This window comes from Ascaphus truei, chromosome 4 (assembly GCF_040206685.1).
Source record: "Ascaphus truei isolate aAscTru1 chromosome 4, aAscTru1.hap1, whole genome shotgun sequence".
NCBI classification, from domain to species: domain Eukaryota; kingdom Metazoa; phylum Chordata; class Amphibia; order Anura; family Ascaphidae; genus Ascaphus; species Ascaphus truei.
The window spans coordinates 284,801,944-284,829,943 of NC_134486.1; the positions used below are offsets into that span (position 1 = coordinate 284,801,944).

The following is a 28,000-nucleotide window of genomic DNA, read 5'->3' on the forward strand; positions in this document are numbered from 1 at the left end:
CTCCTTGCCCTTCGCCCTCCCTGCCCTCCTTGCCCTTCGCCCTCCCTGCCCTCCTTCACCCTTCCTGCCCTCCTTCGCCCTCCCTGCCTTCCCTGCCCTTTGCCCTCCCTGCCGTTCGCCCTTCAACCTCCCTGCCCTTTGCCCTCCCTGCCCTTTGCCCTCCCTGCCCTCCCTGCCCTTCGCCCTCCCTGCCCTCCTTTGCCCTCCCTGCCCTCCCTGCCCTTTGCCCTTCGCCCTCCCTGCCCTTTTCCCTCCCTGCCCTTTTCCCTCCCTGCCCTTCGCCCTCCCTGCCCTCCCTGCCCTCCCTGCCCTCCACCCACCGCAATCCCCCACCCCTGCCCTTCCACGCCCCCCTTGCCCCCCCGCCCTTCCATGCCCCTTGTCCCCCCGCCCTTCCACGCCCCTTGCCCCCCCCGCCCTTCCATGCCCCTTGCCCCCCCACCCTTCGCTCCCACGCCCTTCCACGCACCCCCCTCCCCCGCCCTTCCACGCCCCTTGCCCCCCCCGCCCTTCCATGCCCCTTGCCCCCCCACCCTTCGCTCCCACGCCCTTCCACGCACCCCCCTCCCCCGCCCTTCCACTCCACGCCCCCCGCCCCTGCAAGCCTGGGCAACACCGGGTATATCAGCTAGTTTTCTATATTCAACGACATGGGTGGCTGCATAATTACATCAATGTTCTTTGTCTACTTTCTACAGTTTCACCCTCAAGGTGCTTTATTTAAATTTAATGCAAATACAGATGCAGTCACTGATAAAACACAGAGCTTTCAACTCCCAATTCTTGACATCGCCCAAAGCAAACTTTGACACACAAAGAATACTTGGCACATTATTACTTCACCATAACAACAACATTTCCCATGAATCATGAATGTTGCAGTAATTTAGGATGTTGTAGCAGTGTTAGTCTTAAAACAAATGTAAATGATTTGTAGGTGTAATCTTAACTGTTCTACAATGTTATTAAAACACAAAGAAAATGTACATTGTAATACTCTACAAATAGGAGGAGGTAAAAAAATGGTGATTTGGGATTTTTCAGACTGATAGGATACAGGCTAAATCCCCAGATTGATAAAGTAGCTTTGTATGAAAGGGTTGCTGGCTTTATACTTGCTTTCCTGGTCTGGTTAATGCATGAAATGAAAGCATAAAGGCAATTTCTGTAAAAACAAGACGATAAATGGCCTCACTTGATTTACAGATTAATCCCCAGAATCTTTATATCTGCTCTTCAAATGCAGACCGACCCACACAAACATGAACCGCTGTGGTCAAAGTGTGAGGTACATGGCGGTACAGAGCACCGCTACTTTTGTTCACATTGACATCGGGAGCACCGCAATTTTTTAATTTAAGAACTCCCAATTTCATCTTCTTTTAAAAGAAAAATCGGGGTCATTTTAGAAAGCGTCATTCACTTTTTGTGTTTACAGAATAAACATTGCTTACATCTTTTGTAAATAGTCCAAAATACAGTTCAAAAATGTTTTCCCCAATATCTAATCATTTTTTTTTAATTCACACACAATACCACCAATTCTCTAAATGCCTCTTTAACTTTGCCAGTGGGGCTATCAATACATTGCAATTCTTTTTTCCGGGCCCTCTGACAGCAACGGTGACACATGCTGCAGCCCTGTCAAGTCTCACACATTGGGGTTCTGTCTCACGCCCATGAGTCTTAGCCATGCCCCCATCTACCATAACTCTTCCCATACATCATAACTCCACCACCACGCTTCATAACCCCACCACCCAGTATCACAGACCCCGCCCCCGACAGTGGATCCCGTGCTCCGGAAGTGAGGAGGTGTCTCACGCATATTTGGCGCATGTGTGGGGCCCTTTCATGAGTGAGGGCCCTTGACAGTTCTGCCTACTGGTATATTCTGAATGTTGTTTCTTGGGATGAGCAGTCTCAGTCTCTTCCACACCTTTTTGCCCTCTTCGTTCCTGAGATGTTAAATGTCACAGATAAATAAAAGTAACTTTTTCAATCTCTTTTTTTCTTATGTAAAGCCCTGAAAGGTAACATTTGACCTGAAACCTTCCTTTCCATAAGCCGCAAAGGGCTAATAATGACATAAAATCAATATTCGATTTTGAAATTCCTCAAGTGTTCAGCTAAATATCTCTAGAGTGAACAAAGCATGGCACGTGTGTCCTATTTCTAGTGTAAGAATTAAACAAATCTAGCCATTTAGAGAATTTGGCAAATTAGTATATTCAAATAAATTATTTATTTATTTCTAAAATATATTATATACAAGACATTGCATGCACAGTTAAAGATAATTTGTATTATGGGCGTATGAAACAATTACAGACCACATTAAAATGTGTGACAGCCTTAGATTTGAAAGAACTTAGACTGGTGGTGGATGTAAGAGTCTCCGGTAGGTTGTTCCAGTTTTGGGGTGCACGGTAAGAGAAGGAGGAGCGGCCGGATACTTTGTTGAGCCTTGGGACCATGAACAGTCTTTTGGAGTCTGATCTCAGATGATAGGTGCTGCATGTGGTAGGGGTGAGGAGCTTGTTCAGGTAGCTGGGTAGCTTGCCCATAAAGAATTTGAAGGCAAGACAGGAAAGGTGAACTTTGCGCCTAGACTCGAGTGATGACCAATCTAGTTCTTTGAGCATTTCGCAGTGATGTGTGTTATAGTTGCATTGGAGAACAAAATGACAAATTGAGTTGTAGAGGGTGTCAAGTTTGCTAAGGTGGGTTTGAGGTGCCGAGCCATATACTATGTCTCCATAGTCAATAATTGGCATTAACATCTGCTGTGCGATACGTTTTCTGACCAGGAGACTTAGGGAGGATTTGTTCCTGTAGAGTACCCCTAGTTTGGCATAGGTCTTGGTTGTCAGGGTATTAATGTGCATCCCGAATGTTAAGTGGGAGTCAAACCATATGCCCAGGTATTTAAAACTAGTGACAGGTGTTAGGGTGGTGTGAGTGTTGGTTGTAATCTGGAGCTCAGTCGCTGGAAGCTTTAAAAATTTAGTCTTGGTCCCAAATACCATTGTTACAGTCTTGTCAGTGTTTAAAAACAGTTTGTTTTGGGAAATCCAGTTTTCGTGTCTGAAAAAGTCAGACTGAAGTATGTATTGAAGGTCAGAGAGGCTATGGCTGTGTGCATATAGGATTGTGTCATCTGCATACATACAAATTGCAATGCACATTGAATTATTACATGGTGAATCGCTTGCGAACTCTGACTAAGCCACAAAATGTTTCACCGGCACAAAAAAGGGTAAATTACGTATGGTTTGCAAACTCCTGCAAAAGTTTCACACCTCTACTCCTGACAGCAGATGATTATGTAGCCTTTTAGACAACATTTCATTAGAACAAAACGATTAGTCAGTACGCCGTATGACAAACATGACCCAACTTCCAATCCAAAATGAAATGACACTGTATTTGAATGCAGGAGAGCAAGATTATTTTAATATCACAGTACCAGATGGTTACAAAAATATTTGGGATTTAGAAATTACCTTTCCTTTATTGACATCCATCCTACACTTTACGGTTTACCTTTCAGCAATTTTCAATTTCAATGAATTAATAATGTCATTTTTTTTGTGGTGTTTCTTAAAAGAGCATTCTTCCCTAGGGTCACCTTTTTTTTAATGATTAGGAAGCAGGGGTCCCTAGAGATGAACTGCGTTAATTTCAACTCAGGGGGCCCTCTGGTTCCCAAGATACTTGGTGCTGCCAGTTATTTCAAGCTTCTTAAATCTTCCAGCTATTGAAAAAGCATGGCAAAGATATTCATGAACGTTGGGGCAAGAGAGGCTTCCAAATTAAGAACTTTACAGTATGTGATGTTCATATATCTTTTTATATAATTTCTGTCCAGCTGTAAAAGTCTAAAATTTGCAGAAACGGCACGTGTGCAAATCTTTCATTCATATATCTTTAGAAATGAGAAGTCTGGAACCTAAATAAATAACCACACCGCACCTTACTGGAGGTAAAGGCCACAGCATTTATTAAATTACCAAACCACAACATCTTAATTACTGTACAACTATAATAACACATGTATATAAATATATAACACCTGGCACTTGAAACGTCCCAGCCCTGAAGACACCAATCACCCCTCTTGCCTTAAATCAATTAAGGTGCCCTTGAACTTGAACTTAGGAGGCAACTGGCATAACGCTGCCTCAAGGCCATGCCCTCCATGCTACTTCCCACATACCCATCCAATCGAGGACCAATCCATATTTTGCTCCATACAAAAATCTGGGTATGGCTCGAGCTCTGCAGGTAAAGGTGTTTTGTCTCACAACAATGTCAGCCAACATTGTCAGCCAATCACAGGCTGACAACACACCAGCCTTGGGGAAAGGGCCCTAGGGGGTCTAGATGCCCCCCTGGTGACCCCTCTGGCCTACCATGAGTTGGAGGCTCAGAAAACCCAGATTTTGAAAACAAGTAAGGATATTTAATGCAGAGCCTAGATTAAGGTAATATTTCAGGTCTCAGACATGGAAGAGTAGCTGTGTGGAGCCCTGACTCACAAAATTCCCACCCATTTGCTTTGTGGTTAGACCACTAATTACTGTTACTGCTAGCAAAATATGTACAGTGACATAATAACGTACCTGGTGCAGCATTGTCCTGTGGCACGCTAGAGGACCTTATGACATACCAGGAACGTGCTAGTTTTTTAGGGGCTTATCGGAGCAGCCAGCCCCATCCAAACAGACGTGACACCCCCACCACTTTTGTTTTCCCGGCATCCGGCCCTGGGTGTGTCATGTGATCACTCAAGGAGCGATCACATGATACAGATGAGCCGGAGGTGCTCTACCCGGACTACCCTGGCACGTGAAAGGTTATCATGTCTCCTTCCATCATTGTTTTTGCACCATGTGCATCAGCGATTTAGCGTGTGCCAGTGGGAGGAGAAGTTGAGGAGTCACACGACGCACAGATTATAATAAGATTGACCACATTCTGCCTCTCTGTACATCATTTTTTAATCTTGTATTTGTATATTAAAAATAGAAAAGCCCGAAGCGGTGTACACTCTTCTGGCTAAGAATTTGTGACACAAAGTAAGTAGAAGTAGCCGTGTTAGTGCAGATGCAAAAGTGCAAAATAAATGAGTACTTCAGTGCTGATACCTTTTTTTATTTGGACTAACAACCTTTCGAGATTTCTACTCTCTTCCTCAGGTTTAACATAGAGTGGAAAGCTTGTCCTAAATGATCACTTGTTAGTCCAAATAAACAAGGTATTTATTTATTTTATTTATTTGTAAAATATTTTACCAGGAAGTGATACATTGAGAGTTACCTCTCGTTTTCAAGTATTTCCTGGGCACAGAGTAAAACAAATAATACATGGTTACAAATACAGTTACATAAATGAACAGGGTATACATTATATACAAGACATTGCGTGCACAGTTAAAGAAAATATATATTATGAGCGTATGAAACAGTTACAGACCAGGTTAAAATGTGAGACAGCCTTAGATTTGAAAGAACTTAAACTGGTGGTGGATGTGAGAGTCTCTGGTAGGTTGTTCCAGTTTTGGGGTGCACAGAAGGAGAAGGAGGAACGTCCGGATACTGAATGTCACATGTAAGATCGGTTTCTTATGTTCGTGGCAAATGCGAGCAAGGAGTGCCTTATTTCTAGCAATATTAATGCAGAGTAACACAGCAATTCCAGCTTAAAGAGGCGATCCAAGCATCCTAACATTTATTTATTTTTGTTGTAATATATGCAGCATTTGATTACCTTTATTGAAAACGAATTACCTGAGCTGGCGATCAATTAGTTCCCTGTGATCGATCAGCAAAATCCCGCTTCCCAGGTTCACTAAATGGCTGCCTTTCCGTTTCAAATCAATCCTTGAAGGTGTAACTCAGCAGCTACAATGTATTCTTATATTACTAAAGTAACGTTATCTATTGTTACAGTTTGCCACTCAAACTGCTGGGAATATTGGCAACAAATAGGAAAGAGTTACAAATATCTTGCACTGCTGGGGAGGTGGGCTAACCCTGCTGTAGATATCAGAAGATGCTGTGTAATAAAACTCATTACAAATTGCATTAAAGTTGAATTTTAAAATAAAAAAAAAGTACTAAATATTATATAATACTGCAAAACGGATTTATTTTAAAAAAAAATACAAAAAAACCACATGTAAGATATTGCTTGGTTTTGCTCATTTAATACATATATTATATAAGTGAAACTACATTAGAAAGCTACACTCGTATAAGTTGCAGCTTTCAAAATAAACAAATATACCATGTTGCAACCTTTCCCCCTGTTGAAATAAAGTATTTAGTCCAGCCCTCTCTGTTTACTGAGTTAACACAAACCAAATCTCTATATGTTGAAATAAGACACTTCTATTGGCAGCTTTGCCTGCTTGCCTATTTTGTAACCAGTATTTTGTAACCACTCTAGGACTGTCTCTGCAGCCCACGAATTGTAGCTACTTGATTTATTATAACACTGGTCCAGCAGCAAACCTGGGAAGCAGAGCTGACACTCTAATACTACTGCAGCCGCTGCCCTCAGCCTCAGTGAAGAAGTAATGTGCCTGGTAGGGGGAGCCTGAGCCTGCTGCCTGACTCCACCTCGCCTCCTCCCTTCTGCAGCAAGCTGATCACACACGCCGTGTTTCTCCTCTCTCAAGTGCTCAGCACACATACTTACATTACACACCTACACATCAAAATAAATACACAGCGCCCAGCACTGCTCACCCCTCGGGGGGGTCTGTCGGCAGCCTGTTTTACCTCATTCCCCTCTGTCTGATGACGGTCTATCGCCTCCTTCCATGAGTGGGTAAATAAGAGAAGAGGTGACCAGCCCAGCCTGACACTGAGTGAACATGTACTCCTGCAATCTGCTGGGGCAGCCAGCACGGGGGCACCAGCACACTGGGGCAACACGGCTCCTCCTCTGTAGGAGCACCTTTTTTTGCGGGGCCACTTACTTACTAGGATAACCTGTTCGCAGCAGCATTTATCTACTGGCACAAGTGAAGGAGCATAATATATAGCAGAACTGAAGCGCACCTACCTATTGGGATATCTACCTGCAGCAGCACTCTCCTAACTGGGACACCTGGATGCTGAGCACTTACTCACTGGAACATCTGTGTACAACTAACCTACTACTATAACCTACTACAGGGTCACCTGTATCCACAGCAAGGCGGTTGTGGAGTACCTGTACACAGGTTCATCTACCTACAGGTACAACTACCTTCAGGAGGCGCCTACCTTGTTCTGGGGCAGCTATCTGTAGTAGCACCTTTTGGGACACCTGCATGCATTAGTATCTATCGGTTGGAGACATTTATACCAGGACACCTTCTACATAGTGGAACACTTGTTGAGGAACCCTTGGCACGCCTATGTACACATCAACATTTCTATTTGGATGTTTATGTACAAAAGTCCTTAACTGTTTAGATACCTGTATGCAGAATCACGTTGCCACTGGTACATTCATCTGCAACAGTTCCTGCCTACTCAGACACACAAAGCCCTCCTACTTACCCGCCTATATACGGGAGATCATACTCATTGGAGCACCTACCGTGCAGCACCGCACCATCATTCCGCTGGGACCATTAGCGTGTGTGGGTGCTGCTAGGGGTCACTATGGAGAAGGAGAGAAAGGGCAGCTTCAAGAGGCTGGGGAGGTTCTTCCACAAGAGCCGGCCTGCTGAGCCCGAGAAAGGAGACCCTGGGGGTACCCATGAAGGGTGTCCGCAAGAGCACAGAAGGTCGGAGGAGGAGCAGGAGGAGGCTGGGGAGACATCTTCTTTATATGGGACACCTCCAACAGAGGGCAAGCGGAGATCCTTTGGAAGCTGGAGGCTAAAGAAGAGGAGAAGCGAGGGCTCCTCGTCCTCATCTCCACCACCATCCCCTCTGGCATCAGAGATATTCAACAACAAGTAAGTGTTCTGCACACTCCATCCTAAATCCCTCAGAGGAGAACAGGCAGCACTCCTTTCATAAAGACCCCTCCTCCGCACCACACAGGTTGGGTTGGGAGCTGAGTACATTGCGTGTAATATATACTGTATAGTACAATATTGGGTGACCACCTGACCCAATTTAGCAGGGCTAGGCTCAAACAGTTTGTTATTTTTTTGTTTGTTTTTGTAATCTCATGGCCCATTAAAATCTACGCTGAGCTACTGTACACAGAGAAACCAAACACAATTAGAAGTGGTGAGTTTATTGTAATGCACTAACCTAAACATTGTAGACAGATAGTTTATAACTAATATAACATACCAGGAAAAACGAATTTTTACGAAATGAAATGTAAATGACTTGTTCCACATTTTGCCACAACATGTACCCAGCAATTTCTAAACGATCCCCTCCCTACTTGTTTTGTCGACAACAATGTTCTATGTGGTCTGTCCTTCCAACCACGGATTCCTAAAAAAGGATTTATATCTGTAAGTAACACAAAATAAAGGTGCAAATAGAAAAGCCACTGCCTTGTGTAGTAACATTACATATCACGGCAAATACTGAAACCTATTATACTGTCTCTGTTTATTATTAGACTGTTAGCTCCTCAATGCAGGGATTATTTTGGTAACCTGTACTTGTTTATATTACCAGTGTCTATTTATCCTGCAGCCAGCTCTGTAACCTCCTCCCTCTCCCTTATTTAGGCATGAATGATTTATTCCCAGTTTATAAGTACTCAGACTGTGCTGGCATATTAGGGTCAGACTGTCTGTCATATTAGGGTTACGGTATTAGGCTGGCATATTAGAATTAATCTGGCATGGTAGGGTTAGGCTGGCATATTAGAATTAATCTGGCATGGTAGGGTTAGGCTGGCATATTAGAATTAATCTGGCATGGTAGGGTTAGGATGGCATATTAGAATTAAGATGGCATTGTAGGGTTATGATTAGGTTTAGGTTGGCATATTAGAATTAGTCTTGCATGGTAGGGTTAGGCTGGCATATTAGAATTAGTCTGGCATGGTAGGGTTAGGCTGGCATATTAGAATTAATCTGGCATGGTAGGGTTAGGATGGCATATTAGAATTAAGATGGCATTGTAGGGTTATGATTAGGTTTAGGTTGGCTTATTAGAATTAGTCTTGCATGGTAGGGTTAGGCTGGCATATTAGAATTAGTCTGGCATGGTAGGGTTAGGCTGGCATATTAGAATTAGTCTTGCATGGAAGGGTTAGGCTGGCATATTATAATTAGTCTGGCATGGTAGAATTATAGTTACACTGAACAACGTTTTAGTTATCCTACTGCCTGTTCAATGAGGCTGAACAAGTCTTTCATTCAGCTGGCTTCCTTTTAAATAAGTCTGAACAAGTCCATCATGTATCCAGTCTCTACTTTTTATTATAGCTCCCTGCATTCTAAATACAGTATACATATTTTCTAGCACTGGCTTCCAAATGCCTTTAACCCCATTAATAGTCAGCAGGAAAGTCTACCCCTGAAGTAATGTCTACCTATGAATATTTTAAGAACAATGCATTAGGTGCAGTGAGACTACATCCATGGGTTGGGCCACCAATTCACCAGATGTTATTGATGTTTGTTTCTCATGTTTAATTGTGGCTAAAAGGCAGGTGATGTTTTCTTTACAAGACAATAGCAAATGTTGCCACTTGAAAGGGCAATATGCTTATCTTTGTAGACATTGGGGGTTATTCATTAAACTGTGATAGCGCCAATCAATGCACTATCACACGGAAACTCCCATCAAATGCAATAGACGTTTGAGTGTGATAGTGCCCAGATCGGCACTATTGCAGCTTAATTAATAACCCCCATTGTTGTGTCATAATTAAGCAGGATTTTCTTTTTGGAAAAGACAGTAACAGAAAGAAGGTAAAAAGAGGCAGGTTCAGAAGTGAAAACAGATGAGGAAAGCTGTAGCCTAATTTTTAGGATCCTTTACAATCCTCACTTCATTCTTTAAAGTGCAACCAATGGACATTTACAGCAGATCAGGTTACCTGATGGTATCACAACTCAGGGGTGCCTATTGCCTCGGCATTGATATCCTAACAAATTTACGAGGCTCCCAGGTTTAGTTAAACCACTCAAGTCTTTCGATGAATACAAAGGTAAATACAGTTTATCTATAGCTTAGTGTTTTCAGTGTAAATATACGTATCCAAATGTTTATAAATCTCAATACAGTTTATTCATAAGTGTAAATGTAATTTTCTTGTCATATCCCATCGTGTTCTCTACATCTACAGTAGTAATTGAGATTGTGGTAACTACACTGTGAGGAGCAGATGTGGCATCTTAGTCTAATAGTCCAGTAATCTGCTGGTGGTCCTTCGGGAATGCACCTACCTGCACGTCTGTAAAAATTAGGGGTCATACCTGAAGTAGAACCGTGTGATGGTTAAAAGCTTGAATACTCTAAACTATTTATGGGTAACATGTTTCATACGGACTATTTTTTATATTCATTTTATTTTCCTCATTGTTTTTTCTGCAAATTAAAAAAAAAAAAAAAGGATCCAATATGTACTATTCATTTGCACATGTAATAATTAAAGGAATTAGATAAAGCTTATTACTGACTTATTTCTGTAGGTATGATCTACAGAAGCTCAGCCAGGTGGGGCATTTAGGTTGGATGTGTTCCTGTCTGTATATTAAGTTATTTGTACCAAAAAAACAACGTTACAGGTCTCCAAATATCTGAAATGGGGGGTTTCAAAGCAGGAAAAGATCAGTCTTTTATCTTTTTGGTTTAGACAAAATTAATATAAATGTATAACTAGTGCTTAGCTATTACATGCCATGCTTTTATTGATAGGGGTTTCGATGTTTCCATCCTTCATTTCAATCCATTACTTATATTGGCACAATTCGTTTTTTTTTAAGTTTAACTTATGTTGCAATGATCAGATTTAGTCACTTTAGATGCAGAAGGCGAGTCACATATCAATAATCCTGAAAGCAAAGAATTTAAATGCACCAACACTGAAAATAAATGATGAATATCTTTATTAGAACTATATTGTGACATACTTTGTTACAGCATGTCTCACAGTGTTTTGCAATCCACTGCAGCTACAAATTGACATACAATAAGCATTTCCAAGGAGCGGAAGCATATGCGGGGTTTACATTTCTCTTGGTCTGTCAAAATGACAGCAACCCAGTGAGCGCAGTCCAAAATAAACAACTTCAGGTGTACCCATGACTCACCTTAAAATAATAAACTACTGATCTGATCTTTATAATGCTAGCCAATGTTCGTTCAAATTTGCCGCTTTAGACCACTGTGCTCCAGGCCTACGACAAATATACTCATTGCTATCACTCATATCCCAGGGAGATAGAAGTGTGCACAAAAGGTTCAATTAAGTCCAGGAAAAAATTGAGCATACAAAGCAAGGTGCTCAGGCACACAGAGGGGGCCTGGCTCGGGGCCGGCGCAAGGGTTTCATGCGCCCAAGGCGAAACTTCAAAATTGCGCCCTAGTTGTATTCTGTACCATCCATCCGCCTATTGGACCTAATGGGAAGGACTTATGTACCTGTGCCGGCCGCCTCCATTCTGCTGCTTTGCTTGTCCTTCAAAATCGTACATCAAATGACGCCGGGGATGTCACACGGCGTCTTGTTGCCATGGCAACCGTGACGTTGCACAGTCAAATGATGTCGTGACACCGCGTTACCATGATAACGAGATGCCGTACAACGTCACGTCGCTGACGTCCGCGCTGTCATTTGACGCTGGATTCTGAAGGAGAAGCAGGGCGGCAGGCCCAGGCGGCAGACAGGCAAGTTCCTAAGGGCCTCAGCGTAGCTATCGGGGCTTCAGGGGGTGCAACCGCACCTCAGCACGACGCAAAATAAAGCGCCAAAATACCGGACAAAAAAAAGAAAAATTATTTTAAAAAAAAGATAAATAAATAGAAAATAATAAGAGTAAAAAATCATTATTATAATTAATGCGCCCCTCGTACATTTGCGCCCAAGGCGACCACCTAGGTTCGCCTAAAGGACGGTCTGGCCCTGGTCTGGCTAAACCACTCATGTACATATTGGTACAGAAATGTTAGCTGCAAAAATATAGGGTGTTTAATTAAATTTAGTGGACAAAAAGGAACAAATAACATTTCAGAGGAGTGATCTGACAAAAGGGCATCTGCCCTGAAACGTTATTTGTTCCCTTTAGTACCCAAAGTTTCATTAAATAGCCTATATTTTTGCAGCTGCCTCTGTGCTATTTTATTAGTGTCCCTCATACATTCTCCTGTTCCTAACGCTCATATCACTCCTGGATGTCAACTCAATATGATGTACAGCACTCTTCTACTAGTCAGGGAAGCCTTAAGCCCCGGTCATGTGTGTGTGTGTGTGTCTTGAGTGGGTATCTTTTCGCATATATAATGTGATTCCCAGAACTATCTGTCTAAAAATGTCTCACCCTTCTGTGCCTCCAATGGAAATAGCTGACACAATCGTAAAACCCAGTGAGTACAACTTGCAGCAAAATGACACTGAAATGACTCATTTTGACTTAATAAGTAAGAACATCACGGGGGATTTTCTGTTTCTTGACCTGAGGTTTTGCAGGCATTAGATAGACCATGGTATTCCTGCTTTAAGCAAAGTAGGGTGGGTATATATGCACTATTTCCTGATAACATTCTTTATATAGATAACCAGACATTAAAATAGTTAAAGTGGGTTTATAGATAGATATTTACACACACTGGCCTGTCCCATTCCACTCCCCTCTCGCATCGCCTGACTGTCAAGGCTACTTTCGCATTTTAATAGAGAGAAGCCTTTTATGTTTCTACTGTTAATTTTCACACCACGGTACCTGTTTGTACCACATTTTATTTCCAACATCCTCTCAACATCCATTGCAACGAAATATTCCTCTTACAATCACTGTATATTATGTATGTATGTGTGTGTGTGTGTATTGTATGTCTTTATTTATATAGCGCCATTAATGTACATAGCACTTCACAGTAGTAATACACAGGACAATCATATAAATAACAAATAATACAAATAACACATCGTTGGAATAAGTGCTTCAGACATAAAAGTAACATTTCGGAAGAGGATTGTCTGCTCCGAAGAGCTTACACTCTAATTGGTAGGTAGGAAGAACATACAGAGACAGTAGAAAGGCATTCTGGTAAGTGCGTCTGTAGGGGGCCAAACTTTATGTATCATGTGTATAGTATTAGCCACGGTGCAACTCATATGCTTCTTTAAGCAGGTGTGTCTTAAGGGTTTTAAAGGTGGATAGAGAGGGTGCTAGTCGGGTATTGAGGGGAAGGGCATTCCAGAGGTGTGGGGAAGTCAGTGAGAAAGGTTTAAGGCGGGAGAGGGCTTTAGATACAAAGGGGGTAGAGAGAAGGAATCCTTGGCAGAACGCAAGAGTCGGGATGGGGCATAGCGAGAAATTAGGGCTGAGATGTAGGTAGTGGCAGAACAGTGTAAGGCCTGGGACATAGTTGTTCTAGCAGTGCGGAGGCGCGCTGAGGCTCAGGGAAAGTGGTGCTTTCCCTGGCCGTACACAGTGCGCCGTCCGTGGGCGTGTCGGGGGGCGGGTCTGGGGGCGGGCCAGTGACGTCACGGAGCTGGTTCGCCCTGATTGGGCGAACCGCTCACGTGACCGGCCCTGTGCTCCGGCAAGCGGGGAAATTTCAAAACTCCGTCAGACACACGCTTCCCCAAGCGTGCTGACGCGTGCGAGAGCCCCTGCTAAAGCCGCTGACCATGCCCGAGGCCTAAAGCTTTAAAAGAGAGGAGGAGAATTGAGTGCGAGATGCAGGATTTGATAGGAAGCCAGTAGGGTGATTTCAGCAAGGGAGACACTGAGACAGATTTAGGAAAGAGTAGAGTGATTCTGGCAGCAGCATTTAGGATAGATTATAGGGGAGACAGGTGAGAGGCAGGAAGGCCGGACAGCAGGAGGTTACAGTAATTGAGACGGGAGAGAATGAGGGCCTGAGTCAGAGTTTTAGCAGTCGAGCAACAGAGGAAGAGGCGTATCTTTGTTATATTGCGGAGGAAAAAGCGACAGGTTTTAGATACGTTTTGAATGTGAGAGGAGAATGTGAGAGAGGAGTCGAGTGTGACCCCTAGGCAGCGTGCTTGGGCTACTGGGTGAATGATCGTACTTCCAACAGTAATGTAGAAGAAGCTAGTAGGGCCAGGTTTGGGAAGAAGTTTGAAGAGCTCTGTTTTTGCCATGTTAAGTTTAAGTCAGCGGAGGGCTAATGATATCGCAGGATGATATTGCAGAGAGACATTCAGAAACTTTGGTCTGTACAGTAGGTTTAAGGTCAGGGGTTGAAAAGTAAATTTGTGTGCTGGTTGCAGTCCACTGTTGAAGGCCAAAAGAAGAGGTTAGAGAGAGAAAGTGAGAAGCCCAAGGGAGAGTGGGGTCATCAATGTGACAGTTGAATTCCCCAAGGAAAAGAACAGGGGAGTCTTGAGGAGAGAAAGAAAGAAAGAGAGCCAGGATTCAAAGTGAGAGAGAAAGGCAGAAGGGGGAAGAGTAGAGGTAGGTGGGGGATAGATGACCGCCACGTGGACAGGGAGAGGAGAGAAGATCTGGACAGTGTGCGTCTCAAAGGAAGGGAAAGAGAGAGGGGGAATAGGAAGGGTTCAGTAATGGCAGAGAGAGGAGAGTAGGAGCCCCACACCGTCACCCTTACCATCAGGCCGTGGAGTGTGGGAGAGAGAGAGGCCACCATAAGAGAGGGCAGCTTTCAGAGCAGTCAGACTGAGTGAGCCAGGTCTCAGTTATAGCAAATAGGAGCAGAGAGTGAGAGAGAAAGAAGTCATGCACAGAGAGGAACTTGTTAGAGAGGGAGCGAGGATTCCAAAGGGCACAGGAGAAAGGGAGAGAGGAGGGAGGGTGGCAGGGGATGGGTATGAGGTTAGAGGGTTTGGCACCAGAAGGAGTAGACGTTGCATTTGGCAGGCGAGGACGAGAGCATGTAGAAATAAGGCAGGGACCAGGATTGGGAGAGATATTCCCAGAAGCAAGGAGGAGAAGCATGGATAGAAAGAGAATGTGTGAGGATGATTTGTAGGGGTGTTTTAGTGCAGGGGGTATAGCTGTGTAATAATATTTTGTTTCTGTATTGCTGCCATACCCGATGAAGGACCCTGAGAGGTTCGAAAGCTTGTAACAGATCAACTACTCCTTGCTCCAATAAAAGGTATCATACCACCTTCTGCCTCTCCCTCCTTTGTTATTCCATGCTTTAAGCAGTGAGAGTGAGGCATTACTTAATTTACTCTTTAACTTACTGATCATACTTCAAGAGCAGACATTACATGAAATAAAATATAAGTGATACGTGATTACACATTGTGAAATCCTCCTTTGATAACGAAGGTCACCATGAGGCCAAAGCCCTTCTCCTACAGATCTACACCATAGGAGAAGCTTGTTTGTGCCTTCACTGGCAAAAGTGCCATCAATGTATAAGCAATAAGATTGGCTCTGGTGATATTACTACTGTATATCCAGGTTGCCCCTTAGATAATATTAGGATCTTATCAGTTGCTTGATGCACCTCAAATGAAACCAAACCAATAGTAGTCCGGTAACATGAATGCTTTATTTTAAAGCAGTTCTTCAAAGTAAAATATATTTTAAAGGTAGCTTTTTCTTAAGCTTTAAAAATGATTATTTCTGTCTTTAAATGAGCAAACCATGCAATATCCTACATAGGATTTTTGTTTATAATATATATCTTATCTATATATATATATATATATGATCACCTCTAGCCATAAAACTGCACGGGGAGGGATTGTCTTCCATCACAGATCACATTCCAGTATGCACTGGTTTTAAGTTTAAACCCCTTTTTAGCTTCATTCATTGTAACATCGCCGGAAGAAGAGATCAGTGTATCTCGAAAGCTCGCAAGAATAAAAGCATTTTGTTAGCCACAGAACGGTATTGTCTATTCATTTTTGATTATTAAAGCTCGGCTAACACGGTACTGATACCTTTACATACATATACATATACATAGCAAATATTCCTGTATGCGCATTTGCATGTCTTAGGCAGGTCTGCAACCCCAACTTTCACCATTATCACCCAGCACTTCCACTGCAGCAAGGGATTCTGGGAAATGACAGTGTCACCTTTTGCTTCAAAACCATTTTTAACATGGTTCCCTATAGGCTTAAGCTTGATGCATGGTCACAGCTTTACGCACAGCCAGGGTTAAGGTACATAGCCAGAAAACCCACCCACAGACAGCTGTTTCAACCTTAATGGGTCTCCTCAGTGTGGGGTTGGTTAACTGGCTATGCAATGAAGCAATAAGGATGGGGTTTACCATACTTAGTTAAGTTATGGTGAGTAAAAAAAGTGAAAAAAAAACCCACCACAGCAAAGCATATAGCAAATATTCCTGTATGCTCATTTGCATGTCTTAGGCAGGGCTGTCTGTGGGTGGGTTTTCTGGTTATGCATCTTAACCCTGGCTGTGCGTAAAGCTGTGACCATGCAGCAACAATAGATGTTGCCTTAGTAGTATCAGGATACATTGTAGCTGCTGAGTTACACTGACTGAAGGATTGATTGAAACTGAAAGGCAGCCATTTAATGAACCCTGGAAGCAGGATTGTTGCTGATCGATCACAGGAGAATGAATCGATTGGCTGCTTAGGTAATCAAAGGCTGCATATATTAAATCAAAAAAGATTATTATTATTATTATTATTATTATTAAATACAGCATGAATTGCCTCTTTAGAAGTGACCACCCTGAGACTTTGTGATTTCCTTTTGTCATAATAAAAGTAGTGTTTCACATGGAAACAGCTGTAGAAGTGCACACATTCTGTTTTTTAGTTTCTATTTAAAGTTTAAAATAATAAAAATTGGGAGGCCCATGTTTCTGCCCTGGAGACCAATAGAAAAGTGCCCACAGCTGTCCAAGGTGCGGGATTCTAATATCCCAAGCACTTAATTGCATTGGTCATTCATTTCACTAATATCCCACAGTCACTTCGCATGTCTTTATTTATATATATATATAATATTTATATGTATTTAGGACAAAATGGCCGCACACACTAGGTTGGATACCTCCGCAGAGGAGTAAGGGGTTGCACGGTAAAGGTAAGTAGTAGAAGTCAGTAGAGAGCACAGAAGTGATCGAAATACCAGCACAGCACAGGGATTAGAAGAAAAAAGGGGTTTATTCAGTCCATCATAAAGACATATCCCGATGTTTCTGTGTTTAATATAGATACAGATACAGTATATACTGTAATTACCTTTTTTTAGTTCAAAGATGTTTTGGGAAACCACAAAAATGCCATTGTTGTACGTGTCCTTAAAACATTTTTATTTATTTAAATGTAGCCCTAATCATCGGAGCCCTGGAATTGCTACAGATTAGTTCTCTGCTGCTGTCTGCGTAAGTGATGTTGTTAGCCGTGAAACGCGTCAGTGGAGGTGTGTTCATTTCTTTCCCTGTGCATGGGGTAAGGTGTGTTCAAGGTGCTTTATGCAGTCATAAATCAGACTGATTTACTGACCTGACTGATTGGGCCTTGGCAGCTGTGTTGAATGTCTGTTTCCCTTCAGGATATTCTGCAGTGTTCTTCCATTACGAAGCATTGTAATTGTAGTATTGGTAAAAGACAATCTCCATCGGAATACACCCAAGGGGTCATCATCCTACAAGTATGAGGCTGGTGTCAAGCTAACGTGGCATGTTTGTGTTAGTATTATGCACAATGTTGTCACTTGTGGTGCACAGAACACTGACTATAACGCAGGTGACATATTCTAAGGCATGTGCTGTGGATACACAGGTTCTTATTATTTTACTCGCAGTCTCCATGATTCATATATATATTTTTAAGTTTAGATGGTTTTAATTTACTAAACAGTAACAATAAAATACAATATTTGACTAAATGTGAACCAAAGCTGTACTTTTTTTTTTACTGGTCATTTTTTTTATAAAACAAAAAAGTAACAATCCGAATAAAAATCAGGGCATAGGAAACATATAAACATGATTAACCATAAAACGTTAAAACATATCTTCAACAGAAATGTACATGAAACAGTTATAGATTTAGACATAAAAGATACACAGTAAACTTGGGTACATACAGTATATTCATTATTAACACTAATTATTGAGACATAATTAAGTGTCTTGGCAAGATTCTCTAGTATTAAGATTATTTCTTTCATTGCACTAACCGCTCCTATATTGCTCTTTATAACATTTTTGATTTACGGGGATTGATTTTAAATCTTTCTTCCACGTAAAAATATTTTTTGAGTCAAATTGTTGATTGTAGAGATCTAAGGGCATTGTATCTATCTAAAGACACAACAGAGAGTATATCTCGTGTTAAATCACTAATAAGGGACAGTAGAGGTCATTTAGTTTTCTTGAATACAATAGTAGAGACTACTTTTGGGAAATGTGTTTTTGATCTTTTTTTTATGCATTCAACAAAACGAGCAAAAGGAGTGCTTTTGTTTCCTAAACGCCAGCACACCCAGTGAGTTCCTTAAAACTACAGTTGTACCAGCACAACCTTTTCCTGGAATGTAACAATCTCCAGACAGCCAAAGGCAGCGTTTAGAAAGCCTGGCTTCAAACTGCTGTACATAACGTAGCAAGCTATGCTGCTTGATGTTTCTCTATGAATTTCCTTTGACTTCCTTACCTGAACTGGAGAGTCCCTTTGAGCTAATCCTTGGTCTCCTGACATCGGGGGACCACTGTTTCCCGTAGGTCTGCCACTGAATACAATATCTGGTCACCGGACACAAAATGGCTGCAGGGTCACTTCTCGCTCCGGTGGCCAATAGACGTGGTTTTATATTAGTGACCCCTCCCCCTCCCACCCCATACCACCCCGCACGCCCCCTTCCCCACCATAAATGTGATTTTTTTTTGTGTGAACACCGACACAAAAGAAGCACAAACAAGTATGTGGGAACCAGGGGTAAGTTTAATTTAAAAAGGGCACTTTAAGCGGGGATCGCTGCTTAAGGTTCTGTTCATAACAGATATAGAAAGAATAAAGAAAAGAAGCACCCCATTGATAGTGTTACATAACTGATTATAGGAAAATATAAATCTATATGTGAGATGCAATCCACGCAATATCCTACATGTGTTTTTTAAATAAATCAGTCCTGTAGTATTAGATAATACTTACTACCTTTGGTATTTTTTATTTTTTTATTATTCAACTCTTAATGCCATGTTTAATTAGTTTTAATATACTCATCATCCTGTGATTTCTATAGCAGGTTTACCAAACCTCCCCAGCAGTGCAAGATCTTTGTAACACTTTCCTGTTTGTGATAATTTGTTGCCAATATTCCCAGCAGTTTGAGCTGCAAACTGTAACAATAGTTAGTGATTCCTTAGTAACATAAGAATACATTGTAGCTGCTGAGTTACACTGACTGAAGGATTGATTGAAACGGAAAGGCAGCCATTTAGTGAACCCTGGGAAGAAGGATCTTTGCTGATAGATCACAGGAGATCAGCAGCTTAGGTAATTAGTTTGGGTCCAACCACCCTCTGCTGCGCCCTCCTATCACGCTCTGCTTCCCCCTCCTCCTTCCGCTCTCCATCCCAATTTCAGCGGCCCTCTCCGTATATATCCCCAGCCCTGACTCAATTGACAGCGCCAGGTAGGTTAGGTCCTCTTTTAATGTGTGTCAGTATACTATAGAGTGTTAACTCTTTGGAATAGTGTTCTTATCCATACATTAGAGCAGGGGGGGGCACGATTTTTTTTTGGGGGGGCGCAGCGGTTGCAGAGGCCCCGCGCTTTTCCCCAAGGCATTTAAATGAAATGTTGGGGGAACGCGCGAGGCCTCTGCAACTTCACTTACCGTGACTCAGTCGGCTTGGGTGACGAGTCGGCGGGGTCATGCGGCATGGGGTCACATGATGAGTGTTCTTGGGGGCACTGGGAGAGGTTTTGATGCAACGCTCAGTGTTTGTGGTGACACGCTGCACTTTGCAGGGCACTAACTTTATCCACGATTCATGCTACACAAATTGTCTCCGTGACCCCATGCTACACTGTCTTACTGATTTTAGTCCCTCTAGGTTGACACCTCAGCATCATTGTTTTCACATGGAGTGTTTTACTTGTGCCTGTATGTTAAAAATGATGTAAACATTGATGTGACGGGAGCTTTGCGATAGGCTATTAATAATATACAAAAAATATATAATATATATATATATAACTGGGTTGAACTGGGACGAGACTTAGATATGATAAAATATAATTTATTCCTTGATAAAGGTGAACACAACAGATTATACAAATAACAGGCAAAATATAGACACTTACTTAAAGATTAGGACAAGAAAGCCATCAGGATACAGAATGGGCCATTTCTTCCATATTTCAGCTGACATCACAGCAAGACTTGCAGCTCATGAAGACACATGAAGGACATTCAGACATGAAGCCATTTGCATGAAGACACTGAGTAAGGGGTAACTCTGACTTATATATCATTTTAACCCTTCTCTACACTCACGGCGCCGAGCCATCTAGCAAAAGTCCTTTTGAAGCTCTTTGAAGCTGATTTTGGACTTGCAAGATATCACACTTAAAAACCAAACAGTTCCTAGTTACTGCCTCCAACATAAACAATTAGGCACTTTAGCCTTTGATCACCAGGCTATGTAAATTCTAGCAAGATGTTCTTCCTGCTCATTATCATAACAGAGGGAGTTTGCAGTTTTCACAACAGACTCAAAATCCCATATACCCTGTAAATAACTTCATAACTTCAGTTCAGTTGTACTTACTGGCCCGCGAGCCATATTAATACATTCCGTCACACCTGACGCTCCCAATGAGAATAAATATTACCATGTAGTACTAAAATGAAGAGAGATATTAATATCTGGCTCTTAGTATCTGTTAGATATCAAGTGTTTAGAATCATTAGTTGGGGCTAAGTCCCACGAATACACCTATGTAACTCTTAGCACGTTCAGCCAAGGACATCTCATAATATTCTTATATTTAATAAGGTCACCCATTCTGATTTTCTCCTTGGGTAGCCGCACCCCTTACCCCCATCAATAAATCCTTTGAAGAAGGGACCCCTGGGTAGGGGACATTTGTCACCTGGTTTTAGATTACACACTCAATGCCCCAGACCTCTTGAAGCAGAGGCGTTTGTAAGTGTGGGTTATAACGCTCACAACCCACTCTAGCTTCCTGCAAACAGGTATTAACATACTGTACACTAGAACCCCTTCTGCTTTTCACATTCAACTTCAATCAAGCCTTTTGAAGTCCAGATTTTCTGAAAAGACACAATACAGTTGTATTTTCTTAAACTGTAGCTTATTAACCCCTTAAGCCCCAGTGTGTGTGGTGCAGACACTGGCATAACCATAAAACATGGGAACAGGGGAATATACATTTTCATGTTAGAACAAGGGTTCAATCACATTTCTGGACCTCAGCCCAGTTAACCCCTTGCTTCCCAGGTGAGAGTAGAGGGTGGCCAATTGGGGTGTAACCGCTTTAATCCCGGGCCAAATCCTCACGACCGTCACACCTCCCCTGCTCAAGGGGTGCCTGGTACCCCAGCTGCCTCCCCCTGGCACTGGGATACCACTGGCGCCTTTGAAGCACTCAATAAATCCTGAGGGGTTGGCCTGGCAAAATTGTCCTCCAGCATTGTCCAGTACATTGTCCTGGCCACCGTGGATCGTAAAGTCCAGGTCCTGTGGAGCAGGGCTCCGCCGTGGCAGCCGGGCATTCTCCTTTGCCTCCCTCTGCCCCCCACCCAGTGCCTGGTGAACCCAGTCCATGGTGAAGGGGCCCCTCAGCAGACCAGGCTGCTCACTGCCCAGAGACTGGCATGTTTCTGCACCTGCAGGAGACCAGCTATCCAGCACAGACCGTCGCTTTACTGTCAACCAAGTCTGGGAAAGAGCTATGTCACTATCCTATAGGGACCCTACCTGCCCTGGCTCTGTGCCAACCTGTAGCTGCTCTAGTATACTCCTGACTCTCCTCCCTGGTTGCCTATCTACCCACAGCCCCTCCTTTGGGAACCCTGGGGAATCTGTCAGAGGGGTCACTCCTGGCCAGTCAGAACAAGAGACCTTCTGCCTACCTAGCCCATCCCTAGCTTCTGCCAGCTGCCTAACACCCCACTGACCTCCTATCTCCCCCTGCTCCATGGTGTCTCCCTGCCTAGCATCCCCTAGGCCCAGCACCTCAGCCCCTGCTGATGACTCCTGCTGCTTACCTCCCTGCAGCCCACCTGCACTCCTCTCCCACCTGGGCAATCCTAACCCAGACCCTGGAACTAGCTGAGTGCACCTACCTCCCTGACCTTGTCTTCCTCTTACCAGGGATGAGCTCAGGGGCACCTCTCCAGATGCAACCGCCTTAGCTCTTGGCTGGCAGGTATCCCTGGGGTGGCACAAGCCTGCCACTGCCCCGGATACCCCCAGCCCATAGCCAGGCTGCAACAGGTGTTTGCTGATCTGAGACACCCCCTGAGGCTCTGCCAGGGTAATGGGAAATTCTAGCTGCAATACCTGCTGCTGTCCCTCCCCGGCTACCACTAGCCCTTCTTCTCCCACTGAGATTTGATCCTGGCTACTTACCTGCAGCCTCCCCTCACTCCGCTTCTCCCTAGCTAATCCTAGCCTGGATCCTAGTGACACCTGAGTGAGGTCATCTCCCTGACACTGTCTCCCCATTACCGGGGATGAGCTCAGGGTTGCTGGTGCAGATGCACCCACCTTAGCTCCTGGCTGGCAGGTAATCTGGGGTTGGTCTAACTTTGCCACAACCCCTGATACCTCCAGCCCATAGCAAGGCTGCAACAGTGGGGCTCTTAACTGAGAGTCCCCTTGCTGCTCCGCCAGGGTAATGGGGAAATCTGGCTGGCTCACTTGCTGCCTTCCCTCCCCGGTTCCCACTGGCCCACCCAACCCTCTCCCAGGCAATCCTACCCTAGAGCTGGGTGCTAACGGGGCTAGCCCCTCTCCCTGAAACTGTGCCCCCATTACCGGAGGTGAGCTCAGGGTTGCTGGTGCAGATGCACCCACCTTAGCTTCTGGCCGGCAGGTAATCTGGGGGTGGTCTAACTTTGCCACTTCCCCTGAAATCGGGGGGTGGTCTAACTTTGCCACAACCCCTGATACCTCCAGCCCATAGCCAGGCTGCAACAGTGGGGCTCTTAACCGAGAGTCCCCTTGCTGCTCCGCCAGGGTAATGGGGAAGTCTAGCTGCCCTACAAGCTGCCCTTCCTTCCCCTCCCCTGGTACACCTATCTACTGCCACCCCCCAGTCACCCGTATAGTAAAACAACAGGGTACAGTCATAGGGAAAAATAAGTCAGAGTCAGTCTGCGACTTGGTCTGGCTTACCTCGCTGGTCCCCGCAGAGACCGCCGCCTTCGTTGGTCCCAATTGCAGGGGGACTGGAGTGGCCGCCGCCGGCACCATCTGGGCTGGGCAGCAACGGGCCACTGCCGCGACAGCGCCCGGGTTGGGTACAGGTACAACGGTGCAGGACAAGGGTCCCAGGTCTTTGTGGAGGAACACAGCTCCATGCAAACTTGTTAAAATAATCCCCTCCCGCAAACCCTGTCCCTCCCCCCAAATAAAATTGCCGCCGGCAGGATGCCGGAGTGGCGGCTTCTTCTCCGCTGCCGCCGCTGGTTCTCCGCCGGGATCAGGTGGATGGCCGCTGCTCTCCGCCGCTGTTGCCGATGCAGCCCGTCCATGTTCTCCAGGAGATGTCCCGAGGAGGGTTGTCGCCCTGGCTGGGTGGGAGCCATCAGAGGATGCCGCTAACTGGGTCATCTTTTCCGCAGCTCGTGAGTGCTGGCCCTGAGGGGCCTCTTCGCCTGACCGCGCACGGTCAGGGCACCGGGCATTATTGTGGCCTGTTTGGTGGCAGTGCCGCAGCGGCTGCCGGTGCTTCTCCGCCACTGGTGGACTAACCCCAGCAAGGGGCAACGGAGTCCAGAGCGGAGTTGCTTGAGCGCCGGGCTCATTCCAGAGCTTCTCCGCTGCCGGTGGACTAACCCCAGCAAGGGGCAACGGAGTCCAGAGTGGAGTTGCTTGAGTGCCCGGCTCTGGGAGGGGATAAGCGGGTCGGTGTGGTACTGATGCCAGGAACTGGGTCCACTTCGCCAGGAACCACAACGCACACACCAGTGCCAGCTCTGTCACGGAAAATGGATGGACCGCCACGACGGCCGTTACCTCTCCTGGTGCAAGACTTCCATGGTCTCCGAGACCACCCGCTCCCTCCACAAGTCTCTGCCGTCCCGGAGCTGGGTCCATTCCCTGCTCTCCGGGCGGTTTGATGGTTACAGCAGCTGCAGCTGTGGATCTTTGCTCAGCCTGCCGGGATTCATGCTCACCGATTGCTGTCTCTTTCTCAGCCTTGCTGGCTGCTGGTCCCCGCGCCGACTTGATGCACTCCTCCGGTCTCGGTGCCCGGCTCCAGTCAGACGGATGGCCGGCACTTTGGTTCTGGAGGCAATGCTTCTCACAAGTAGGGGAACAGTGAGGAGGTGCCATATCTTGTGTTATATGTTGTACACTGTGTGTTCAATATCTTTAGTCCCAGGAACTTGCAATTACAGTACCATCAAGTTCCCACTATATTACAGTATCCCGCAGAACACTAGTAATACAGGTCCAGTTCAATCCCGACGCTTGCCACCAGTTTTATTAATAAGCCTGTGACGGGAGCTTTGCGACAGGCTATTAATAATACACAAAAAATATATAATATATATATATAACTGGGTTGAACTGGGACGAGACTTAGATATGATAAAATATAATTTATTCCTTGATAAAGGTGAACACAACAGATTATACAAATAACAGGCAAAATATAGACACTTACTTAAAGATTAGGACAAGAAAGCCATCAGGATACAGAATGGGCCATTTCTTCCATATTTCAGCTGACATCACAGCAAGACTTGCAGCTCATGAAGACACATGAAGGACATTCAGACATGAAGCCATTTGCATGAAGACACTGAGTAAGGGGTAACTCTGACTTATATATCATTTTAACCCTTCTCTACACTCACGGCGTCGATCCGTCTAGCAAAAGTCCTTTTGAAGCTCTTTGAAGCTGATTTTGGACTTGCAAGATATCACACTTAAAAACCAAACAGTTCCTAGTTACTGCCTCCAACATAAACAATTAGGCACTTTAGCCTTTGATCACCAGGCTATGTAAATTCTATCAAGATGTTCTTCCTGCTCATTATCATAACAGAGGGAGTTTGCAGCTTTCACAACAGACTCAAAATCCCATATACCCTGTAAATAACTTCATAACTTCAGTTCAGTTGTACTTACTGGCCCGCGAGCCATATTAATACATTCCGTCACACCTGACGCTCCCAATGAGAATAAATATTACCATGTAGTACTAAAATGAAGAGAGATATTAATATCTGGCTCTTAGTATCTGTTAGATATCAAGTGTTTAGAATCATTAGTTGGGGCTAAGTCCCACGAATACACCTATGTAACTCTTAGCACGTTCAGCCAAGGACATCTCATAATATTCTTATATTTAATAAGGTCACCCATTCTGATTTTCTCCTTGGGTAGCCGCACCCCTTGCCCCATCAATAAATCATTTGAAGCAGGGACCCCTGGGTAGGGGACATTTGTCACCTGGTTTTAGATTACACATTCAATGCCCCAGACCTCTTGAAGCAGAGGCGTTTGTAAGTGTGAGTTATAACGCTCACAACCCACTCTAGCTTCCTGCAAACAGGTATTAACATACTGTACACTAGAACCCCTTCTGCTTTTCACATTCAACTTCAATCAAGCCTTTTGAAGTCCAGATTTTCTGAAAAGACACAATACAGTTGTATTTTCTTAAACTGTAGTTTATTAACCCCTTAAACCCAAGTGTGTGTGGTGCAGACACTGGCATAACCATAAAACACGGGAACAGGGGAATATACATTTTCATGTTAGAACAAGGGTTCAATCACATTTCTGGACTTCAGCCCAGTTAACCCCTTGCTTCCCAGGTGAGAGTAGAGGGTGGCCAATTGGGGTGTAATCCCTTTAATCCCGGGCCAAATCCTCACGACCGTCACAATTGACACTTCAAATATTGGTTGACTGTGTTTTTTGTTTTCATGGCAATCATGGGTCACTGGAGATATTGCTTTTGAAAATACTTATTTGAAAACAGCCAAATGGAATATTTGTTTTGTGAGGTATTTACGGTTGTATTGTGGGGCAGGGCAGTCTCTACAAAGTAAAATCAATGATTTGTGTCTTTTTAATGTCATCCCCATTAAAGATTCATTACGCTCCACATTTAACCAGATACATGCACTCTTCGTGTATTCATGAAAGTGTAACAAATTAGATTAGTCCGCACCTTGGTTTCTCATATTACAAGGCAAACCTGAACTTAATGTCTTCACAGTTCTTCGTGTTCGATATAATTTGTGAAACCCTTTAGAAGACAGACATTACAGGTAAATTATAGTATACAGAGCTTTCAAAGCCTCTGAGGTGTCTTGAGTTGCAGATGCAGATCTTATTTCACTCATTGAATCATCCAATCATTCTGCAAACACTGTACGATGACTGCAGTAATTAAATAACAAATCAAAAATGTGGCGTCACATACATTGAGCAAAAGTGCACAAAATAAAAATGTTCTGAATATTTAACAGTAAGTCGTATAATTTGTGGCTTAATTGTGGTACAGCCTGTAGGCAGAGGTAATATATATACATACACTTCACCCAAACCATGGCCGAGGAAGGAAGACTCAGCACTGCAGAAATAGTAATAAAATAGATATTGTATTGAAAATACACAATAAGCAACATGTCAATCGACTAGGTCACAACGCTAAAACATATATACACACATATACACGCATATACACACATATACACACACAGGTATGGAAATAGCTCGGACGTCTGGTTGCCGTTGGCCTGAAATGTTGCCCCTTGCGCCTGTGTTGTGGCACAGCGGGGACTGACCTGTCAGTCACCGCCACAACATGAAGACAGAACGCCAGATGCGGCATTAGTAGCGTGATATCAAAGCAGAGTTGGGTGCGGCTGTGACCAGCTGTGGCAGTGACTGACAGGTCATTTAGCACTGCACCACTAAGGCCTCGGGCATGGTGCCTCGGGCCGCGCTGATCCGCGCTCCTGCTCTGCCTCGCCTGCTCAAACTGGAGCTTTTTTGTGTCCTGGCAGGCGAGGCAGTGAGCGCGCTTTGTGGGCGGGGCGGAGGCGGGGCGAAGGCGTGGCGGAGGCGGAACGGAGGCGTGGCGGGAGGCGGGCTAGTCCCTCGCTCCCATTGGATGTGAGCGGTCACGTGACAAATTTGTGCAAATGTGTGTCGTGTTTGTTGTTTAAGGTAACTGGGATTGTCTCTTAAAGAAGCAGCTCTGTTTGGCTCAGCAAAATTTCCACCATCCACGGTTGCACCACCCTCGCTCCGCTGTCTCCGGTTCACGATGTCATCACTTGGAGACAGCAGAGGGCAGGCATTGAGACAGCTTCCTGCACATGGGGCATTGCAGGAGGCTGCTCAGATCAATGCGGCAGCACTAGAAACCAATGGTCATCCACCCCCCTCGCACTGCACTAAGCATGCTATGTGCGGAAGGAGGGAGTTACTCCAATGTCACTCTTTGTGATTTTGCTAAATAGTGTGTAACCTAATACATATCTGGTATCAGTGTACTCGGAGGAACCAAGACGATAACATCTAGTATTCTTCCCATGATAACACTGAGCTTGTGTGAGGAATTTTGATGAAAAGTCTGAAGTTAATGTAAATTTGTGGGAAAAGTATAAAGAACACTGTTTTCAACAAAAATTCAAGAAATATTTTTGTGGAAACGTGTTACTTAAGTCTCAATTTTTTAAGGTTGTATT

The 28,000-nt window shown here is 44.2% G+C and overlaps 1 protein-coding gene across 1 annotated transcript in view; it reads left to right on the forward strand.

The window, feature by feature from the left end:
* The first annotated feature begins 6,629 nt into the window (after positions 1-6,629).
* CRYBG1 (crystallin beta-gamma domain containing 1) overlaps positions 6,630-28,000 on the forward strand; it is a 247,124-nt gene continuing 225,753 nt past the window's right edge. Inside the window, exon 1 of the mRNA XM_075597547.1 lies at positions 6,630-7,960. Within this exon, the coding sequence (XP_075453662.1) occupies positions 7,662-7,960 (299 nt within the window). The 5' untranslated portion in view covers positions 6,630-7,661. The remainder of the gene's footprint in view (positions 7,961-28,000) is intronic.